At 39.7% G+C, this 22,769-nt stretch overlaps 2 protein-coding genes across 3 annotated transcripts; one reads left to right on the forward strand and one right to left on the reverse strand.

Moving 5' to 3' along the window:
* Positions 1-192: 192 nt before the first annotated feature.
* On the forward strand, positions 193-1,615 carry LOC139146008 (uncharacterized). The gene is made up of 2 exons (XM_070717455.1): positions 193-245; positions 1,114-1,615. The coding sequence occupies exons 1-2, from the start codon at positions 193-195 to the stop codon at positions 1,613-1,615; spliced, it is 555 nt and encodes a 184-aa protein (XP_070573556.1).
* A 7,719-nt stretch (positions 1,616-9,334) lies between these two features.
* On the reverse strand, positions 9,335-17,192 carry LOC139144819 (uncharacterized). 2 transcript variants are annotated; one of them, XM_070715610.1, is made up of 5 exons: positions 17,083-17,192; positions 15,293-15,453; positions 13,064-13,185; positions 10,016-10,075; positions 9,335-9,842 (listed from the first exon to the last, which is right to left on the reverse strand). In XM_070715610.1, exons 2-5 carry the CDS (start codon positions 15,430-15,432, stop codon positions 9,775-9,777), a joined length of 390 nt encoding a protein of 129 aa, XP_070571711.1. In that variant the 5' UTR covers positions 15,433-15,453; positions 17,083-17,192; the 3' UTR covers positions 9,335-9,774. The 2 variants fall into 2 exon arrangements, with proteins under 2 accessions (XP_070571711.1, XP_070571710.1); XM_070715609.1 differs by lacking the exon at positions 17,083-17,192 and adding an exon at positions 16,723-17,049.
* Positions 17,193-22,769: the final 5,577 nt, after the last annotated feature.

Here is a 22,769-nt window from a genome sequence, read left to right on the forward strand (position 1 = left end):
GTGAATATGTACAATATTCCTGAATATTTATGGGTCGGTTATACTAATAAACTTTCTGGGGCACGTTATCCCCACTTTCATTGTTCCATAGTCGAACTTCTTCTCACAAGGAAGTTTACTTTAGCTAGGCCTAGAGAATTCTACGTCATGATGACGTAGTCAATGATTCAGGAATCACGTGAGATTTGAAAAATGTATCCAGGATATGGGAAAGTAGCTAAAGCCAACTCTGATCACTGTGCTAGGTATGGTCGTTTTAAATATACTATCAGTAATTAATTTCTGGGCTGAGTTAATTATATTTCTCAGGTACAGTCATTGTAAGGTCTTCAACCTTTGTCCTGATAAAATTACAATGATCCCTACTATCTTATTAGGCTATCTGTGTAGGCTATGCCTACTTTGAAAAATGCTTGAATAAATCTAATTAGTAACTAGTGTGACTCAAAGGTAACTGACGTGCGATTGATAAGGCTGATTTTTTAGAGTTTAGGACACTGAACTACATGCCACCTTGCAAAAAGTTGTCAAAATTCTAAGGCCTTATCTACAATTGGATCAATTCCCTCTCGTCAGAGAATGCAACCCATCCTTGTAAGCATAATTCATTTTATGCAGATTGTCTCCATGATGACATCATGCCGGATGAAGTTTTCGGAAGAATATGATTTCGAAGTTTGTCCTGATAATCGACATGCCAGAAGAACACCCTTTGAAAAAGATCATGATGACTGTGATATATCACAGTTTGAATTGTTAACAGAGTTCGAGTACTAAGGATGATGCTGTCAGCAGATGTACTGCCTTCGGAAACTAGCTCTAAACAAGCCAGTGTGGAATGATGATGATGTCATTTACCATTCAATATCTATATTCTGTGAGGGCAGACTTTTGCAACGACCACCATGTCGCACTTTCCAGGTACATGCTATTGCTTAAATTTCCCTCCCAAGGTATCTTTGCTTTGCGACATAGTCGTCATTTTGCTGCCGCTAAGTGTATATGCACCCATCAGAGGTCCAATTCTTGGGCGAGATCGCTCAACTGGTCATCATATCAAGATGCTGCCTGTTTAGGCTTTGCTTGCATGTTACCATCATTCTCATTCTCCAGAGTATCACATCTTCATTACTATTTCCGTGATGATTTATCAGCCAAACTCGACTACTGCAACTCCCTTCTGTACGGCCTTCCGGATAACACTATTTCTTTACTACAACGAGCACAAAATACTGCAGCCAGGATAATCACACGCACCAGGAAATTCACACCAATCACTCCAGTTCTGGCCCGTCTCCATTGGTTACCAGTTCGTCTCAGGATTGACTACAAGATTTTGTTGTTAACGTTCAAAGCTATCCACAACCAAACGCCTGCATACATCAGTGATCTACTCCAGCCTTATATTCCCACACGCACACTGCGCTCCTCTGCCAAGAAACTTTTAACTTGCACAACCTACAAAAACATAACCTATGGTGGCCGTGCCTTCTCTCACGCTGGCCCTAAACTATGGAATGCGCTACAACTTGACATCAGAGAATCTACAAACCTAGAAACTTTCAAAAGAAAGCTGAAAACTCACATGTTCACCAGAGCATACAGTGTGGCTTAACCATTGAGCGTCACAGAGCAAAACTTCTGTTTTGGATTTTGGCGCTATATAAACTCTTGTTGATTGATTGATTGATTGATTGATGATTGTTGTGATTTGGTTTCAATCTGAGTTGAGACAGCCCAGACAATACCACAGGGTCTCTATGCATCGGTGCCTAAGGCTCATCAGAATCATCAAGTGGATTAAAATTTTACATGGTTACATAAGAACCTCCATCATGCAGTGATTTCAACCATTTATTTGTAAAGTTTCAGCCATGATTTCCATATCCTCACTTACAGACCGTTATCTATCACCTATGGCTTTGACCAGTGTCCCAATCCATAGTGTCCAATATTGCACATGCAAAGGATTACTTAGATTCTTGCTGCATGACTGTAAATTAACCCAACTATGGCCTTTAATTGTTAGAATGGTGATGGTATATTAGTAGTAATCACCACAGGTAATGCATGTTGTTATGTCTAGTTTCTCTACCACGGACATATACTATCATGGTGTCTGCTCCTTGAGTGATGCTTCTTGAGTGATTCAAGCCCTCTGTCTCTTGGTGAGAGAGACAACGACTTTTCTCAAGCGCTATCGGTCAAGGAAGATGGCATGTCATATTTTGGACTTCTAATTCCCGATCCTGTTTTAGTACAAGAACAGTCTCTTTGTTTCGATTTGTGAACCCAAGTAGATCGAGGACCTCACACTCAAGCTCAAAGTGTCATCAGCATTAACTGTTTTTTAATACTTTACACTTCAGACTCGTAACAATAGGAATCAGTATATTACGTGCCAAGTACTTAATAAATAACTCTGACTGAAACTCGTGTGATCCCTGAATTTCGTCATTGTGAGGTAGAGTGCATATTTTCTGAAAGGTTCCTCATGGATGAATACATTTCATTTCACTTATAAGATGATGAACAAGCTAATGATTTTATCACAAGGTTTTCAAGCCTTGGAAGACTTGAACGAGAACGATGTGTCCTAAGTACATTTATATGATGATCTTTTTAGTTAAATAACAGATTTTTTCCAGACAAGTTGCATTGTAATTTTGTTTAAACGCTTGACACATTCACATTGAATTCATTGAATTTATCTCCCCCAAAAAAGTATGTCACTTCCAGGTGAAAATAGTACAGCCAGTGCAACGCGCCCCCCGGTGTCCATCAAGCTAACCTTTTTCGACGAGGTGGCCGAACGCGCTAGTATCAGTACTTGTCAACATACAGAAAGGGGACAATCTCTACCAGCCCATGCTAAAACTGGAAATAACATATCCGGGGAATTTCAGGTATTAAATTTAAAAAAAACCGTAAATTTAGAAATCCATTCGACTACATTTAGTTTTACCAGGAGCGCATTGTACCAGCAAATTACAAAAATTGCAAGTTCTCAAACAATTACATCTTCTTTGTCTTTAATTTCGTCTTGGTACCTGGAGGCTATTCTGTTGCAAGTTAGTCAAATAGAGTTTACTTTTCCATCGATCTATTTATGCAAGACTAGAAATCAAGAAACGTTTTACTCGGCAACGGCCTTCCAGTATTGCTCAAAGATCCTGCAGTATTATGTACGTTGAGACAAACCTTACTTTCATTGCAATATTAACATTGTTCAGTCGATCGCTGCGGAAGAACCCTCTCTTGTTAAAATGCGTGGGTGATCGGATCAAGTGTACAAGCTCGATAGCTAGACCTTAGCAACGCGCATGCAGAGTTCATGGAAGAAATTGTATACATTCTCATCGAGCAGACAATGCGAGTTTCAGCGTATGTATCCATCTCAAAATGAAGCGGAAGGTATACCTGAAAAATCACCAGCGATCGGAGAGATCTTAAAGCTCTTTATAAATATTTGCATCATCAAATGTGTTTGATGCTTTGACTTTAGTGTAGTGATTGTTTAAAGGAAGAGTATCTTGCCACGTCAGCCTGAAGACCTGCACGCCTTGAATAACAGACACCAAAGACATAATAAATGGTGTAGTGAGAAATGTTATACAACGACGTCCATTGGTGGCAGCTAGCCATTCCAATAGTTTCTTGGTAAATTATCAGCTAGTCACCTATCCTTACAACCTGATGTTGGTGATACAGACTTTTGAAACAAATCCCGACTCACAGCATAGTATCTTACTCCTTTCAGTTTCAATACCACTCATTTTGGAGGGCTAGGCCATTACATTGAAGGAATACATGGCGTATTTGCCAGTGTCGGACACAAACTGTTCTTGGGCTTGTAACATCGATATCTTCAATTTTTTTCTCATACGTATGTAGGTAAATTACAGTGGATTATTTTGTATATTCTCTTCTTATCAAGCAGGAGTCGACCATTTTTCATTACCAATGTATGTCTACATATCTCGACACTTTGTTAATCTTGGCATCCTTACTCGAAAGTAAGAGTAACTTACGATTCTAGCTGCATCCAGAACAGAATCGAGGGCAAAATAAGCATCTTTTGCAGAGATAGATATACGGCATCAAATATGCTATCACGGAATGTGCGACATTGTACAACGTCTGCAATGGCATTAAAGTCAAATGTTTCGCCAAAACTTTACCGTCAGGGCTGCTTACCATATCCCTGTATAATGAAAACAATATTTCTACAGCTAACCTTATTCCTTTCTCGATTTTTCAATCCATCAGGAGTCGATTCTTACCACCTAAAGAATGTCGACCACATCATTTGGAAATATATGAGATGTCAGTAGAATGATGTCACTGGCACGTCAGAAAATCAGTGAATCTTTCAAATAAGTCAACTTGACGCAATAAAGGCTGGATCACTCATTCACTCACGCATTCACTTTTCTCAATCAATCTTTTATCTGAAGTTTAAATTATACTTTCCCTCCGAAATCTTAGATTTCTCCTTCAATGTGTCTGTCATTTACACCACTGACGGCGACAAAGTCCTCGGCAGGTACGCCATGCATTGCGTCAATGTTGGAACTAGTCTTTATCAAGCCATTATCGACTTGGAGATAAGAACGACGCAAAAATTCAAGTAAGTGACATACAGCCAATTTTGTTAGGGATTTTTAAGATAACGAAGAGCAATGTCCGAGATGTGAGTCTTTACAAATGACGTAGAATTTAGCCAGCATTATATCATATACCTTTACAGTAAACCGCTTTCAGCACGTAGTTACCGAATCAACGAAGGCGAATGATAGCAAGCTATCATTCTGTTTGCGCATATCTACATAGTACACCAAACTGGAAATTGCTCTTTTGTCCGTCCTTTATATAATATGAGACGGAACAATATTTCATATATGGCCTGCTGAGGACGACTTATCGAATAGAAATATTTTCATTTGATGAGAATTTGCCTTGTTATTCTCACTGTACAGACAACATATAATAATGTAAAACATACTAGTTTTACTGGCATTGTAACGATCGATTGAAATGTAGCTTTATAAAAAAGCCTGAAATTTTCAATTCTCAAAAGCAGAGGGTAAACCTGAATTCGACATAGTGTACACGCTCAACTTCAAAAATCCAACCCTTTGGTTACCGAGCGTCAATTAACAAACTGTGGTGAACCCTACATCGTTTCGTGTTAGTATGTTCTATCTTCAAATGCAACTTGAAAAACGGCTTAACTGATCAAAAGCGTCGCTTACAAGATCAAAAGATTACATTACCATGACAAAATGTAAAGCGCGATTGTTAAGAACGTGTGCGGTGGATATTATACCAAACAGGTAAAAAATAGCGCTGTTCCTAACTTGTATGTTTACTGTAGTTTTGTGACGGGTGCTTATCCCAGGATAGGCCACAAGATCGAAGCTATGATGGGCCTGTGGGCTGACTCTGAGAGGGGACTTGTCTGGGGTGTTTACAATAATGCGAAATTCCTCGGTAAAAGTGAGTACACTTATATACTGCGATCTTCAAGGAAGGCAAGGGGTTATTTAGTCGGAGGTTGAGGTAGTAAAGCGAAGCTCTACAGAATAATTGAATTGCTTTCCTACCACAAAGGCACGAACATATTGTTATGTGCAAAATCAGAGAGCGAGCGAGAGAGAGAGAGAGAGAGAGAGAGAGAGAGAGAGAGAGAGAGAGAGAGAGAGAGAGAGAGAATGTATATGGTACATAACAAATAACATGTAATGAATATACATTTATATATAGAATATATAAAATATATATATATCATACAACAAGTGATTATTTAAAAAATATACTCTATAATAAATTTCTGCATAAACGAGTAAATATAGTTTTGTATATTATGCATCAATATTCGTTATTTTCCTTCAGCGGTCGACTGCTTCTTTCCCAACAAAGGAGACCACATTAAATTCGTGTACATGAAACATGAAGACATGGAGACTTCAACGCCACCTACCGTCGAGTCTGGTTCTTCTAAAGATGTCCAACAGACAGGCGTGACTGTGATCTTACTGTCAACGCTGTTTGTCATTTATAACTCATAAGATCTTTCGTCGAGTATCTTTCTTTGTTCTTAGAATTTAATTGCAAAGTTTACACTGTTTATATTTACTTTATCCTTAATGTGTATACGATAGGGGAAGCCAAAAGAGATGCTCAAAAACATTTTTTTCGACGGCCGGTCGGGCAATGATTTTACTGGACAACGGATGGCAAAAAGAGGGGGATGAATTTTTTTCATCGGCAGGTCGGGAACTTATGGTTGCTTTGGATGATGGGGCTTGTTTGCGGACTACTTTTAGATAAGCCACACTGGCGGCAAGGGAGGAAGGCTCGCATGTTTGCATCCATTTGCCAAGTAGGAAGGCAATGCAAATGGGAAATGTTTTTTGGGGAAAGAGGGCGATCTTAAGGATTCCTAGCTAAAAGATGGTGACGACTGAGGGGTAAATTGGTTGGTGGGAAAGTAAATTGAGCAATTTAAACGTAGTAAGAGAGCAGTTGCTAACGGAAACAGTGTACTTAAATTTCAATCACCTTGTTGTAATTTCTTCAAAACTAGCTAGTTAGTTTACCCTGATATGACAGCGTTATCCTTGTCCTCTATTCCCCCTTTCCTTATATCCTATTCATTGCTTATCACCATATGACAAATTCCCCCCTTAAAAATAACAGTTTAAAAGATGAGAAAATATGTCACGATATGACCGTGGAGTAGCCATGTTAGCTTTTATAGCTGTATATCTTATTATATTGGTAATGATACTCGTAAACAATAAAGCGTTGACAGCCCTGTGTAAAATAATATTTTGCCTTAGATTTTGAGCACTAATTTTTTACTTATTTAATTTTTGCCACCTTTCGAAAACATAATAAAAGGGAGAACGACAGTTTTGCCAATCATGTTGTGGGTTCATTTCTCTCTCTCTCTCTCTCTCTCTCTCTCTCTCTCTCTCTCTCTCTCTCTCTCTCTCTCTCTCTAATTCATTAAATGCCTCCATGTGTGTGCAAAGCAGTGCACTGATTTGAATAGGAATATCCAGGGAGTTAATGGGACATGTGAACGATGTACGGACCGGTTTCCATATTTACCCGGTCCGATGAAGCCCTTCGACGTTTTCGACGCCCAGGTATATTCTTAACGCTAGATGTAAAATATCTATGCAAGCACTGCTATTTTGACTCTCGTTAAAACCTGTTTGACGTTGGTCGATAATGGTACAGAGAAACATAAACAGAGTAGCAACGCTTGCATGCCTTTTGTTCCATGGTAGTCTCGGTAGACTATTGGCTTTTTATAATAAAATGAGCTTCAAAGGTGTTAAACTTTTTGTAGGCTTTGTTTGTGGTTGATAATTACACGAGATTGCATCGTACTGCCAGTCGCGTAGCAACCATAGTTACTTTGTGAGCTCTCAGGCCAGAAACACTGCTTCACGCCAATCAAAACATAACACGCCAGCAGTTTCATAAACATGTCCTTCCTTGACGCACGTGTAAAAGACGGTATGACTGACCGTGAACCATTGAGTAAAACCAGACAGTATATCGATAAAAGACTTTCAAATTTGGTTCAAACACACTCATTATATATTCATAAAAATATGAGAGGAATTTTTAACACGGTAAAACTCACTTTCCTGAAGCACAAAACACTCCCGTTTTTGCCAGCACGTCAATTCCGCTCAGCACCACACGACAACAGCAACAACACAAACTTTGCCGAACATACTTTCGCTTAACAATTGGCGAAAATCCGAAAATTACCGAAGGATGCATGGTCAGCACTCTTCGGAAAAGAGAGGCGAGAGCAACCCGAGGCGAGGCGAACATGGATGGGTTACGTAACCGCTTCACGCTTTAAACAATACCCGTTGCGACTGTGATAATGGTAAAATTGTTTGAGGACGCCCTTCATGTATCTAAAAGTAACATGGCGTTATATGTGAAGAGGCATGTAATAAAACTATCATGATTGGTTTATGTGCCCTCGCAACAGGAGACGATTTGCCCTCCTGGCGTAGGGCAAATTGTCACCTCTTCTCGGGCACATAAACCAATATATTCAGGCAATAATACATATTGTTGACTGACGTATTCTAACCCCTGATACGGTCTACACCTCTATAGCTTATTAGGCTATTTATTTTTTTGAAGAAACAACACTGTGCGGTCAAGTAATCACAAGTTACAATGAACGTATTAATTATATGGAAGAGGATACCATTGACAGAAAATACAGTTCTTAATTTGAAATATCTCAGATATTCTCAAAATGATATATGAATATCTCGATTTTCGTACAGCTCGCTGTGGTGCACGTCGGTTGTTCCCCCTCTTTAAGTGATGGTCTGTTAAATCTTTGGCGTGGATAGGGCTGTTAAAAATCGGGATAATTAGGTAATGAAAAACGTACCTGTCGTCGCTATAGTATATGCATAACCATCTTGACGCAACTGGTCACTCTTCATCGCTTTAGAATTTGAACATTTTTGGCGCTGTTGCTATTAATATCTAATATTTGTGATCCGCCGGACAACTCCGTTCTAGTACAGTTTTATCTCGGATTAGGATTCTTTGGTGAGGCGCCCTTGTTGTGCCCCCCCCCCCCGCTCGCGATAATATCAAACTTGTAGGAGTTTAATACAGTTTTATATTATTTAAAGCTATGGTCATAACAGGAACCCATCGTATCATCGTGACCCGATCAATTTTATCAGTGACAGTGCATCGAGAAAACTAATCAAGTATCTCATTCATAACAGGTATATCATTTTTGGGAGTAACTGATAGACTTCTATTGTGAGCGGTGGAGTGAAAGCTCTCCACCGAGTATACTGGTGTTCCCGCGTCTTTGCTTTAAGCGCTTGTTGTTGTCATTCATACGCATTTGATCACCAATTTGAGGCAATTGGTCGGCAGTGCTGTCCAGTTCCATATTGATTGCCTCATACTCGAATTGCAGTTCGTCAAATAGTCACGGCATGCATAATTTCATCATCTCATTTCGGCAGCAGTGTATGATGTCATTGAATGATTGCGTGCCCTCAATGCCTCATCGGAAAGTTCTCGCGGGGGGGGGGGGGGGGGCGTACATCAACATGTTGCACCATCGGCGTGCATAATATCCAGGCCGTAATACGTCGAGTCATTATTTCCTCATTGAACCGCAATAAAGATAAAGTCATATTACAGCATCTAATAATGCCAGTATTTCAAAATGGCATTGCAGAAGAGAAGGACGGCATTCAAGGATTGCCGTGTTTCCACTATATGGTATATCACTTACAAAGGTAGTAACGATGTGTGAAGTTGCATTCATTTCCTTTATATTTTAGCTATAGCTTTAAACTTTCAATTTCGAGGTTCGTATAGTTAAGCATTAAAAATCTTAATTTATCGCGTTCCATCTTGAATATATCATAAAAGTCATATGTCATGAGATAACATCTGATATTTAACTTGTTGAAATGTATTATTGCACATCATATTGACCTGAAGACGAACGTTTTGCATTTGTGCCTAAAGGAACTTTAAGTAAAAGATACAAGACATCACTGAAGAAACTTAAAAGTAACAATCGTGATCCATCATACAGATTAACAGCATATCTGAACATTGTTCATATTTTTTATCAACAAAATAATGCTATACCATTAACATATGTGTATGTTGCCATAATTGTGACCTCTTTGTACCGATCTAGATAACTCCAGTGTCAATACTCTTCATGACAGTCTTGTCCATCTACTTTGTGGCTGCCTTTATGGAGGAAATAGTATGGATTGCCTGCAGCTTGACGGAACTTTCGCCACCTGGAAAATAAGGAGATGCAAGTACGTTAGCGAACGCAATATTAATTTTTATCAGTTATATCAAACCTTTTAAAAACTGTAGTGTTTAGCCGGGGGTTCACCAACCAATACAAATTAGGATCAAGTTCAGGTCAGCCTGGTTTCCATCAAATTAGAATGATGTTAATACTCACTGTAGTGTTCGTACTTCCAGGCTATTTTGTCGCCATCATCTGGTTTGTATAAATCGACACCTATTCAATCCAAGGGGAAAGAATGTCACTTGTTAATAAGCATGCATCTTCCGGGCGTATAATTGAGAAGCAATAAAGTGGAATCCCTCAGTCGGCTCTCTAAACCTAACAAGTCATTGTAAATGATGAGTATCACTCTATTAGAAGGTATCACCAAATATCGCCTATTCCACAACAGACACTCGACTTCGTTCGTGTTTGAGGCAGCACCAATGAAATCCATCCTGACACGACACAAAGAACAGGCGGTATTTGGAAATATTAAATTAAAATCGATTTTTCTTTGTATCCATGCTCAATATATTGCAAATGATAGGCCAAACCTTAAATTTAGGCCTTTACTTAAAATTCAGCCCCGCGCAGAAAGACGGAAATGTTCATGTCAACAGGTTTCAGTAACTGGCCAAACTATTCAAAGGGACAATAGATCTGATGCTTACCTTCATTTAAAGTTTGGCTTTCATATGTACAGAGGGCGCTATTATTGTTTGTCAAGAAACGTACAACCAATTGCATTTTAGTGTGTCGAAAAACTGATAAGAACAACTGTTAATCGATGTGGTACAACAGTAAAATCGATGTGGGGTCCCCAGCTGTGGTGTTTTTGAACAAAGATTTTAATAACATTTTATGAGGAGAGACTGCATCACATTACATTGTCGATAAGGCGGCAATATGATCGGATCATAGAGAATTTAACTCCGCCTGCAAAAGTGGAAAAGTTGAAACATTGTTAGAAAGAGGTCAGCCGTAGTCAAAACAACACCACCCGATCCACACACACACCAGCACCGGCGTCTGACCTCCTCGTAGACAATGTTTCAACCTTTGCGGACGTAGCTGATTCCTCTAGCTGATAATTGCACCTGACAGTGTAATGTGATGCAGTCTTTCCTCATAAAATGTAATAAAAATCGTCGACCACGTCGATTTAATTGTTGTACCACATCGATTTTAAAGGGAAGTGGTCGTCGGAACTGCGCATGTGCAACTTTCTGGTTTACAAACAATGTATTTCATACACTATATATAGATGCATTATGTCAAAATAGCTGCGACATTTAAATTTTACGATGTATATTAAGACAAACATGTTTTAACTTTCACCAATCGCCAACGTAGCTTCGATACAGTGTTTAGGGACCGTTCAGTTTTTACAGCCTGGGGGGGGGGTGGCAAAATCTTGTCGCCGATGTTCAAAAAAAAATTGACCCCCTGCATTTTTCGTGAAAAAAAGAAGAACCCCCCCTTTGCCAGACGAAAAAAATTGATGACCCCCCCTCCCCCCGGCTGAAAAATAACCAAAACCCATCTGTCAAGTTTACCCACACGGTTTGGATTTGAACTCCGGTACGTGGCGCACTTTATTCGTGTAGCAGAGATGCCAGTGCACAAAATTCTCAGCCACATCCATGCAAACGTCTGTTAATTAGGACGACTGTAAGGCAACATTTAACTTCATTTCCATAGACAACTTATGTCCATGGACATTGTATAAAATAAACTTTATTGGAGTGGTTCGCCAAAGGCAGCCCTCCGGTTAAGAGGGTCATGGGCCATAACGTAAAGTGAACTTTATTTTAGTGGACCACCAAAGGTGGCCCGCCGGTAAAGAGGGTCAATCATGGCCATTGCATAAAGTAAACTTTACTGGACAGGGCTGCTGAAGGCGTCCGGCTGTTAAGATGGTCATGGGCTATAACTTAAAGTCAATTTATTGAAGTGGGCCGCGCCGCCCAAGGCGGCCTGCTGGTAAAGAGGGTCGATCATGGCCATTGCACCAGGTAAACCTAATTGGAGTGGGCCACCAAAGGCGTCCGCCTATTAAGAGGGTCATGGGCTATTACATAAAGTCAATTTATTGTAGTGGCCCGCCGAAACTGGCCCACCATTAAAGAGGGTCGATCATAGCTGTTGCATGAAGTAAACCTAATTGAAGTGGGTCGCCAAAAGCGTCCGCTCATTAAGAGGGTCATGGGTAATACATAAAGTCAATTTATTGTAGTGGGCCGCCGAAACTGGCCCACCAGTAAAGAGGGTCGATCATAGCCGTTGCATGAAATAAACCTTATTGAAGTGGACCGCCAAAGGCGTCTGCCCGTTCACAGGGTCATGGGTAATACATAAAGTCAATTTATTGTAGTGGGCCGCCGAAGGCTGCCTGCCGGTAAAGAGGGTCGATCATGGCCATGGCATAAAGTGAACTTTATTGTAGGTATTATGTTTTTGAAAATGTGGTGACCCCCCTTTCCTACCAGTGAAAAAGCGATGACTCCCCCCTTCGCGGATTCCAAAATTACGATGACCCCCCTGGATTTGCCGGCCCCCCCTGGCCGTAAAAACTGAACGGTCCCTTATATTGGTCGTAGGGGACCCTAGCGACCTTTGAGCGCCGTTCCGACGACCACCGCCCTTTAATGTCGTTCTAGAATGCCAATGGTTGCATTACAACGCCAAAGTCGATATGTCGTTCTAGAATGCCAATGGTTGCATTACAACGCCAAAGTCGATATTTAGAGACATTTACATTTTAACGCAAGGATTTGGCAAGGGGAATAATTGTTAATAGTTAATCCATAGACTACCATGTTAAATTCATTTATTAGGGTAAAATTCCAATATCATATTTGTGTTCACAGCTGCACTTCCACACACCATACTCTAATCAAGTGAAAATGAATTAAAATTGAACACTCGTCATACGAAAAGAGGATTTCACACCATCGCAAGAAAAATAAAATGGTGTGTGAACAAATCAGTGTTACATCGATGCTCTCACACTCACAACGTTCCGAGGGAGGGCCTACTTTTGCCTCTCATGGCTGTTTGAGGTAATAATCTCGACAGACGATTACACTCCAAACTTTCACTGAGCTCGGAAAACTCGAGGAAAACGTACGGTTTGTGAAGGTATCATGGATTAACTCAACACTTGCATATAACAGGCATGTCAATTGACAGGATACAACCAAGTATTAAAACACTTACCAACGGGCGCCAGGACATCATTAACATAGTACATCCAATAATTACTCCTTTCGTGAGATTGTTCAAGGCCGTTGATTGTTGTAATAAAGTTTCCGAGATCTTGGAAGTAGATATATTTGAAACTAGTATTCAAAAGAAGATATAAAATGATAATGGTTTCCCAGTATTCCCCAGTAGAAGAGACGCTGTAAATGTGTGCTGGCGTACAAAAATTTCTATTAATTTGATGTAATTATGTAGGTGTCGTCATTGCATCCGCGACGTGTAGTCTTAGTAAACCAAACTCTCTGCTGGGGGCGCTCTCGCTTCCGGGCGGAAGCGACAGCGGCCCCAACAGTCTTTGTTTGGGTCACCAAGACTAGCGAACGGCGGAAAGGAGAGTGCGAGTCCTGATAGGGTTGTACAGATCAGAACTAGAAGACCGATGTTGTCTTCAGCATTACAATTTTATTAAGATCTGGGTGACACATTAGCGCTGATTTGTATAGGCCTATCCAGCAATTTTGATTGAAGGCCTTCTACGTACCACGGTAGAACTGCAAATTCGCAGAGAAACAACTTCGTGGTAATGATTGCACAGAGGAAAAGCGAGGTCAATTTTGAGCAATTAACGAATGGCAGCATCATCTGACATCTCAAAGAAAATGTTGTCCTTGTGGGACAGTCGGGCTTTTCATGGTTAGAAGCCAGCAGCCGGAGAAATTGCATGGCTGTAAAATCTCAAAGTTGCAAACAAATAAAAAATGACTTCTAAAAAATATTGATTCTAACTGTTGGCCCATTAATATCGTGAACGGAAATATAAATTTTGCAAATAACACACAGAAGATCGCAAATTTGCTATTCCTGCATATTCTTTGATCTGCAATCTCTGGCAACTGAGAAGTGTGGTTTACCATAAGGTACAAAATGCATTGTCATTGTTGGACTGATTGTTGTATATTGTGACTAAAATGTGATAAAATATCAGTGTTCAATGTCATTTTCACGCAATTTTACCTTGTGCAAAATGAATTATTGAAACACCTCTCAGATTGTACCATTATCCACACCGATTTCCCCAAACTTTCGTTGAGAGAGGGGGACATCCCCTCTAACATGCTCCCCTTTGGGTGTCCTATGTCATTTTCTAACTTCTAACAGTTTCACTTTAGTAAAACACAATTGAAAACACCTCTCAGATTGCATCACATTGCACTATTGCACACATCATTCTTTCAAAATTTACCGCGGGGAAACTCCCTCTAGGACTCTCCCCGCAGTCTGTCGCGTGTTCTCCCCTGTACTTCTAAATTCTCCCCTGTCCGATATTCTAGTGAAAACACTGTAAAGGGCAGTGTACATTCTAGACCTTCTGGAATCAATTTTAATCCCGATTATAAATAAATCATTCAACAGCTTCAATTTGGGGGATTTTCAAAATTGGTATATTGATATCAAGAAGTCATCTGGTCAGGTCTGTGTCAACAAATAATGTTTTCCAGGTTTTGAAACCAGTCAATAAGATTAAAAGTCCCGCAATTTTTGTGAAAACCAAAATTTATCGCCCATCGGAATTCATGTGAAATTTTCGGACACTTTGAATTTCAAATGCCAGTTACTTTTGAGTAATTAGCTCCCATGTGAAATGCATTATTGTCTACGTCTGGTTGTTAAACACCACATTTTAAGGTTCTTTGAACATCCAATGGACAAGATAAATTCATTTACTAGGCCAGTACATTAAACAACACGGAAACGATTTGAAGAGTGGCAGAGAATTCGTCTCTGGACAAGTGATATGCCATGAACGCACTCAAAAGCTCAATACAGAAGTACTTCATTCAGACAAACGTATCATACAGACTACTGATTCAACACTGGTGTATTAAACTAATAATGTCGAAATTTTACGCGGAAAATCTATACAACGTCATCTCATGAAATGAATTTGATTATCGTGTTCGAGCTAAATATGGTATCGACGAGAAGTCGTCGAATTACACAAATTGAAAACGTGCCAGGCATATATTCAAAACGTAAAGCTCATGGGCTGAAAACATTGAGAAATAAGCGGGAGCAACCCTTTAGGCAAGCAAGAAAAGGACAGGAGAGTGGACAAGGTTTTTCTGCTGAAATACAGACTCATACAAATAGAGCAAGAAGGAGTTAATCAGGCAAAAGCAAAGAACAGCAAAGAAAAGTGCTTTGTTTAAGACGTTTTTTAAAAGTTCTGGTTATGTGACATACCTAAATTTATCCGGATTTTCCTTCTCGAGTTGCAGCATTGTGTCAAAGACATTAGTCCCAGGTTTTATGCTGGTTTTATAGTCGCCCATGGGTTTACCAGTAAGTTCATTCTCCACGGTTAACTTCACCGAATTCATCATGCCAGTCGTTTGCACCACAAGCTTCAGATCAAAGTCAACGACCGTGTCCAAACATGAGTAGATAAAACATATTGATATTGTCATCAATGTCTTAAAATATTATTGGGAGATAAAGTAACAGAGGAAGGAATATCGCCCTTACTCGTTAGAAGGTCATCCGTCCTGTACCTTACAAATGGCATTTGTATATTATTTTATCAGTGAGATTCCACAACGATTTTGCAATAATACAGTTCAGAAATGTATGCTTGTAAAGAAACATTCCCAGTAAATATTATTTTTCACAACTTGGCACTCTATGAGTGGTAAATGTCCATTAAGAGCGTTAACAGCTGAGAAGCCTCGTTTCTTGTTCTTCTTTTTTGCAAGCGACCACATACGCTTCCTGTGATTGAAAGTTAGAATCTCTGCTCGACATTTCAACCGCATTTTGTTTTCTAACAATTAAAGTTTTCTGCATCATATTTGTTGAAACCCTAGAAGTGCCAATAAAGTTACTTACAGAGTTAAAGTAAATATAAAGTAAATATATAAAAGTAAATTGCAATCATTCATTTCTACTGATACGTACGTTTTCTACATAGAGTTCAGCATCATATTCTATTACTTGTATCAACAGCTTTCGTCCTGATAGAAAACAGGCTTTAAGATATTCCTTTTGCTAAATTATTGAAAATCTAAAAAGGCATATTGTCTTGGTCAAAATTTGGTCTATGAACTTGAACGCTATGGTTGAGGCAAGAGAAAGTTGCTGTCCACCGTGTATTTGATTAAAAAATGGCAATACTATGAAAACTTAGAAGCAATTGGAAATTCGTTCAAACTGTGTACATATTATCCTCCTTGCTCTATCATTACTGGTAGCATTCATTTCGTAATGTTCTCTTTTGTACAGTCAAATTCATAAATAAGATTATCAAAATTTTTACTGCTTCTACTACAGTAAACAAAATTGATATATAATGTATTGTGGACTGGTAATAGTAGTGTGTGGTCTAGTTATCAACGATCGAATTTAAAGTGTTCAGTAAGGGAAGACGAAACAATTGGAAACTGGAACATATCTTTATCGAAAATATCTCAGATTTAAGAGGGAAAATAGAGAATATTTGTAAGATGCCTTGTGGATGTACAGGTTGGTTAGGTTCCGAAGGTAGATAATTTTGGCAACACAGTGATACAGGCGGCACGCTTAATGGGAAGATAAAATATCAAAAGTTGGATAATTTCCCTGACAGGGGTTAAGGGAGGTGCATGTAATACCAAAGCAAACAAAATAATAAAACTTACCGCGACGTTTCCCTTAGAAAAGTATAGAGAGTAGAAGGGAAGCTTTCCCTTGTCTTGAGTCACTATTTCACTGCGCTTAATCAAATCTTTCATATAAAGGCGTAAGTGATTGAAATAATTTGAATATTTCAAACAAGCAGAGACCGAACAGTAATATTGGTGCCAATCAGAAAGTAAGAGGTGTACTCAGAGTTACTCTGATTCAGCTCATAATTATCAGAAATTTAACATTGTCTTGCGCTGTAGGCCTGCTTGAGTCTGATGAAAAGGTAAAACGAGAAGACAAAGAACCCTGTGAACGGCAACGGTTCCTTCAACACCCACGTAGTTTACAATACCGCGTTGTGATGGTCAACTTACCTACAAGGAGTATAGAGAGCACAAAATGGTAGGACAGAAATACGCGATTTGACGCTATGATCTGTCAGAAAGGCTTAGACTTATATATACCTATGAGCGGCCTATGAATGGCCAATGGATGAGCTCATACCAAATTTAGCGTCATGCAATATGGTTTTACAATTATAAATGCGGATGAGCCAAGTTAATGATGCCCATTTAAGGGCAATTTCTGTTGATGTTGCCTTATATGGGCAGTATCCAATACAGTAATTAAAGTGGACGTTGCGAGCCGGGTGAATTTACTGACCAATAATGTGTGATCCAGACCTATTGTCATTCTTTGTTTGTCTCCTTCTCTTATCTTAGCAAACAATTAGTGGATTTTGTAACAATTACATATTATCAAAGCTTATGACAGCTATAATGGTTAAAGTTAGGCCCAGGTCAGTTAATGCTGTTCTTATATTGGCATCATCCAAAGCAGGCGAAGTGGGCGTATGAAGGTTTGTTTGGATTTATACAAAGCATACTGCGACCACATATTTGTTTCCAATCGTAATATAATAAATTTGTCAGCTTTCCGCTATTTTTCGCTTAGGAAGTTTGATGAAAAATAATAGCTTTATATTTCTAAACTTGAGATTCGAACTTGTTAGATTTGTCCATGTCAACAGCGGTGTGAAATAAAGGAAAACCTTTTCACCTAGTGGTAAATCATTTAAAACAAATAAACCATAATAGTGAACCTTCCACAATCAGTATTGGAAGGGTGATATTTGTTCAGTAATCAACATTTATAGCTAGACAAAAAATAATACAATGGAGGAAGATGATTCAAACAGATGCAAATTTTATATATGGAGCCAGTCCCCCACCATAAAAATGAATAATTATGCAGTATCCCGCCGAAATCGCGAAAATGACTGAAGATATGAACGACACCACAAACTAAATATTCACACTAATAAATTGTATTTTGTCAGCTTCCCTGTTCTGTCACTACCGAAAAATTTAAAATTTTCACGTCTGTCATCACTAAGTCCTCTGGTGAAAGGCTTCATCACCAGTGAAGTCGAAAGGCATGGACTATACGGCTTGCTTCATGCGTCATTCGTTTGAAAAGTCAACATATTGATGTGAAATGGTAGATTTCAGGTTCAAAAGTACAGAAACGTTCGTAAATCACCTGCCATACGGTATGAGGTTTAATATTGTAAGGTTACGGCGGATTTCGCAATAGGGCAGAGGCGCTTCGCGTAACATGGCGCCTAATGATGGGCAATGCGTAGGGCTACTGATAGGTATGCGCGGTATTTTCATAATATTCCTATTGCTATTAATCTAACATTCGTGTCAAATTAGCTGAGTGGTGACCATTTCGGTGCGATGTCAAAGCAAGTTTTATCTCCATTTCTAGATCAAGTAGTGGGCGTTATTTAGGACGCGCTTCTGGTCATTCACTCCAAAAGCAAGGCTCAACAATTTTGTTTAAATTAGGGTCAAAAGTTCATATTTCGGCCCAAATTTTGGCGTCAAATTCTACATTTTTCTACAAAATGATTTCTTTCTTTGCGATGGAGACAAAATAGTGTAATGATTCTACATTTTATCAATATTTCCTCGGTAAAAGGCTACACGTTGGTCAAACCCGTGGTAAATATGTGTATACCCTTCCGATGGCAGTGCCTCACCGGGTTGACAGCCTGCTGTACAGCCGCTCGCACCAGAGCGCAATTTGGCAATCGCACCAATGTGATGGTTCGAATACATTACTCAATAAATATATGGGCTTTCAGGTCGGCTTACTACGTTACATGAAGAAACGGAAGGGGCAAAAACACGCATGGTGTGCCGAGGATCCGTCCGTTCTGAGACTAGAGCGACGCTCGGCTTTTTGGCTCAGCTCACTGACTATGTAATACCCAGTGGAGGGTGGTAGAGTACCCACTGTACACTGCACTCCCATATCACCGTCAGTTTGCAATGCACGTACACGCATGCCCAAAGTGAATTACCCAACATAATGGCAGTGGCAGGAATTTTTCCGGACAGCTAGGGTTAGCGATTTATCAGAAGCAATTCCATCCACATTACCTCATTCGTAATTATAGAAGACGGTCGATCAGTTTTGTAAGTCCCTCTCCTTATCATTGTGTTGTTTGAATTTTCAGGTTGCTCGAGGACCAAACTTTCCTAACTTTGGGTATTATGTATTGAGCGAGCTAGGCTTGCATCGCTCTAGTCGCATAGGGATATTTGACACACTATTGGTGTGCACGCCACTTTAATTTCTTCATTTAACTTAGTGAACATTAACATAATAACCCGATTTGAATATTTTCATTTATGAATGTTTTCTAACCGTTGTACTAAGACCATAGACGCATAAGTGACCCAAACACCTGTGTCTTGAATCCATCAAGAAGTGAATGCACAGAAGCATGAGTAACAGGCTCTGTATTTAGGTGACTGGAAATGGTCATTGCTATGAAACGGACGTTCCTTACGGCTTTTTAGATGCGCGACAACTTGTATTTTTTTCCGATGACTTGTATAAAAATTTTAGGGTATTACACGAAGTTATGTTCGATATTGCGTCATTTTTTTCAGTGAAATGTCCGTATTTTTACGAGTTACCCAGCTACGAATAAAAAAGCGGACATATGTGACATCGATTAAACGTAGTGAAATTACGCCATTCATATGCGATGGACAGCTAAAATCGATAAAATCGATAAAAGGCACCCTTGCCTACTTTTCGATGTAATGCAAAAGAAGTGACGTCGGCCGTTTTACTAACTGACACCATTTCCCTATGAGGCTATACCACTTCGTGGCAGGGTTTCATTTCCCTGTAAGACTATACCACTTCGTGGCAGGGGTTCTGATAAACTTTAATCGTAAACAGTAAATTTCAATATTTAACTTTAGGTACATGTTTTCACGATCGAAGTACGTTGATAACAAGGTAAAGTCCAACTGTAGGAGCCAAACGTAGGGCGCGTCACGTTTTTTAAAGAAGTACTTCGACATTACACGAGTAACAAGAGTTAATTAGAGTAGTAACCATTTTCATCTAAAAATGCAGTCTGGGTAATAAAACGGTTCGGTTTATCGCTAAGAATAGTTCGTTGACATCCATAGGAACTTATTTGTGGATTAGGTAAAATTGAATTATGGGTACTTCATCGTTTATTTGGGTGTTCGCCTTTAAATTGATGGATGAAGTAAAATAAAGAATATAAACTAAAATAAAATACGACCTCAGATTCCCCAACCTCAGAATATTGGCCGCATAACTTACCAAAATTGATCTTGTAATGTCTAGTTTGATGATGTTCGTGTTCGAGGTTTCTGTGTCATTAATGTGCGTTAAGGGATAGTCTTGTCAGAACATTACCCTCGACTGATATGGATCAAAGGCTTCCAGAACAACGATAGATACAGTTTCGAATAGACCTAAACACCAGAGTTTGTTGCTTACTACACAATGTATGCCTCACCATGCAAAGATTTTTTTTGCCTGTACCATATCTCCAGTTTCTATAGTCTTTCCAACCTTTGATTTTGCCAAGAAAGGATGAGGGACGACAGAGAAAGTTGCGAAACTTCCGAATGAGAATATCATATATTTAAGCAATCATTAGCATTCTAAAAGTTATGGTCTTTCGCTTCTTACGATTATTTACTGTTAAGGTGGTACGTGTTGGTATTTGCTTATCCTCCACAGTCGATGCATGAACGTTGACATTCCCCTTTTCCCTTCTCTGTATGCGAACATTAGTTCTGCTGATGCCTATTCACTGGTTCCAATAATTAGAATTACAACAGTTATAAACTGAATTTCGCTGGCTAGGCAATATCTTGAATGACAATTTTGTAAAACTGCATAAGATGAAGGTGAAGTATCGATGTCGTCTTCTTGTTGCAACTCGGACGAAACGATAGGGTTTCCCACGCAGCAACCTCGTTATCAGCAGCGACCAAGTCCGAAAATGACTCAGGTATATCAAAATGACGGACAGGCTTTCCTACAGACATCCAATTTCCTCGTCGACAGCTTCTTCTGGAATTTCATCGGTCGAATCGGTTGTATCACGGGACTGATGGATCGGCCTTCCGGAAACAGTTCGCGATCATGGTGTCGATAACCTTCTGCCAAGATAAGTGAATCATATCGACGGCGTCTTTCACACTGATCGTTAGCAGATATTGCCACGAGTCGACGGCCAGAAACATCTTCTGAACGACGCGTTTTCGGTAGAAACCCTCGACGTTTTTGATCCCGCCTTGGTCCATCGGCTGCAAATTGTCTTCGGCGAGAAAAACATGAACTTGATCGACTTCAGATTTTTCACGGCTGGGTGAGCGCGGTAGTTGTCGACAAACATGAGAACTTTTCCCTTCTGGCGGGTGAATTTGTGATATTCTTTATGGAGTCATTCGATGAATAAATCGCTGCCCATCCAGGCTTTTTGGTTTGCTTTGTAGTTGACTGGGGGCGAATTAACATTATTGAAACATCGGGTTTTTTCGACTGTCCGATTACTAACGTTTGAGTTTTTCTGTTCCGTCCATATTCGAACATAACATTACAGTGATTCGGTCTTTACTTTTCTTTCCGCCTGAACATGTATGAAACGCTTCAACCAACCATTGCTGGCCTTGAAGTCGGGACGGTTGAGTTTCTTCGCTAAATCTTCCGCTTTCACATGCAGGATAGGTCCACGGTAGGTATGTTCAGTGACAGTGCATTCGAAAACCACTTGAGCAGGGGTTCCTTTACATCGTCGACTGCAGAGAAACAGACACGCGTACGCGTCCGACCTGTCTCGATCTTGTTGTGTTAATATATCTTCAGAACATCGCCTTTCTTCTTTAAAATGGTCGAGAGTGTACAGTTGGTTTGACATCGAACTAACGACAGACTTCGCCGAGACGCAAACCAGACTGAATAGTTTTGATCATTTTGACTTTGCGGTCCAAAGTCAGAACTCGACGCTTAGCAGTAGTTTAGACATCCCGGGCAGACATCGTAGACTTGCGTTGCGAACTGGAGGGACACCAGAGAGTTGGCTCGATTTATCCAAAATCATAGCGTCCCTACTTCACACTTTTTATTCCTGACTGAGTAGCCGCAAAAAATCAAAGTGATTCACGGTACTCACCGTAAACACTTTTTGGTGTCCCCTTGTCAGCGTTTAACAGATCGACTGACAGGTACAAACGACAGATAATGTTAGCAGTTCGTTGCAATGTTTTTAGCGGCCGGTGGAATGAAAGCAAGCGTTGATATGTTGATCATGTGTGTAAACGTATGGTCGACTTTTGTTAGCTCCGGTGTCAGCGACGCGGAGCTTATCAAATGGGCTGATTTTCCGTCGTCGTTCGCCCGTCGTCTGTCAACAATTGCCCTATTCTCTGAAACCGCAAGCCCGATTGCTTTGAAGTTTTATATGCAGTTCACTTTAGGTGAGCTAACTTAAGTTTGTTCAAATCGTGATTAAATTTGCATATTTGTATTTTGGGGGCATCTTTTGCTGTTTTTGGTAAAAAATCATCTTCTCTGAAACCGCATATTCGATTGCTTTAAAATTTCAAATGGCGACTTCAGTTAGATTTGTTCAAATTGTGGTGAAATTTGCATAGGAACAAGGGAAGCGGGAGCAGCACAACTAATAATTACAAGAAGAGTAGACTAAAAA

The sequence above is a fragment of the Ptychodera flava genome, chromosome 12 (assembly GCF_041260155.1).
Source record: "Ptychodera flava strain L36383 chromosome 12, AS_Pfla_20210202, whole genome shotgun sequence".
Classification (NCBI taxonomy): Eukaryota; Metazoa; Hemichordata; class Enteropneusta; family Ptychoderidae; genus Ptychodera; species Ptychodera flava.

Bases quoted from the DNA above. Each gene is read 5' to 3' on its own strand.
- LOC139146008 (XM_070717455.1), top strand. From the start codon at position 193: ATGTATCCAGGATATGGGAAAGTAGCTAAAGCCAACTCTGATCACTGT. The intron at 246-1,113 runs GTATGGTCGTTT...CTCATTCTCCAG, and splicing joins AACTCTGATCACTGTGCTAG to AGTATCACATCTTCATTACT.
- LOC139144819 (XM_070715609.1), bottom strand. From the start codon at position 16,815: ATGAAAGATTTGATTAAGCGCAGTGAAATAGTGACTCAAGACAAGGGA. The intron at 13,186-15,292 runs GTATGTCACATA...TTTGAATACTAG, and splicing joins GAAAATCCGGATAAATTTAG to TTTCAAATATATCTACTTCC. The intron at 10,076-13,063 runs GTAAGTGTTTTA...TGGATTGAATAG, and splicing joins TGATGTCCTGGCGCCCGTTG to GTGTCGATTTATACAAACCA.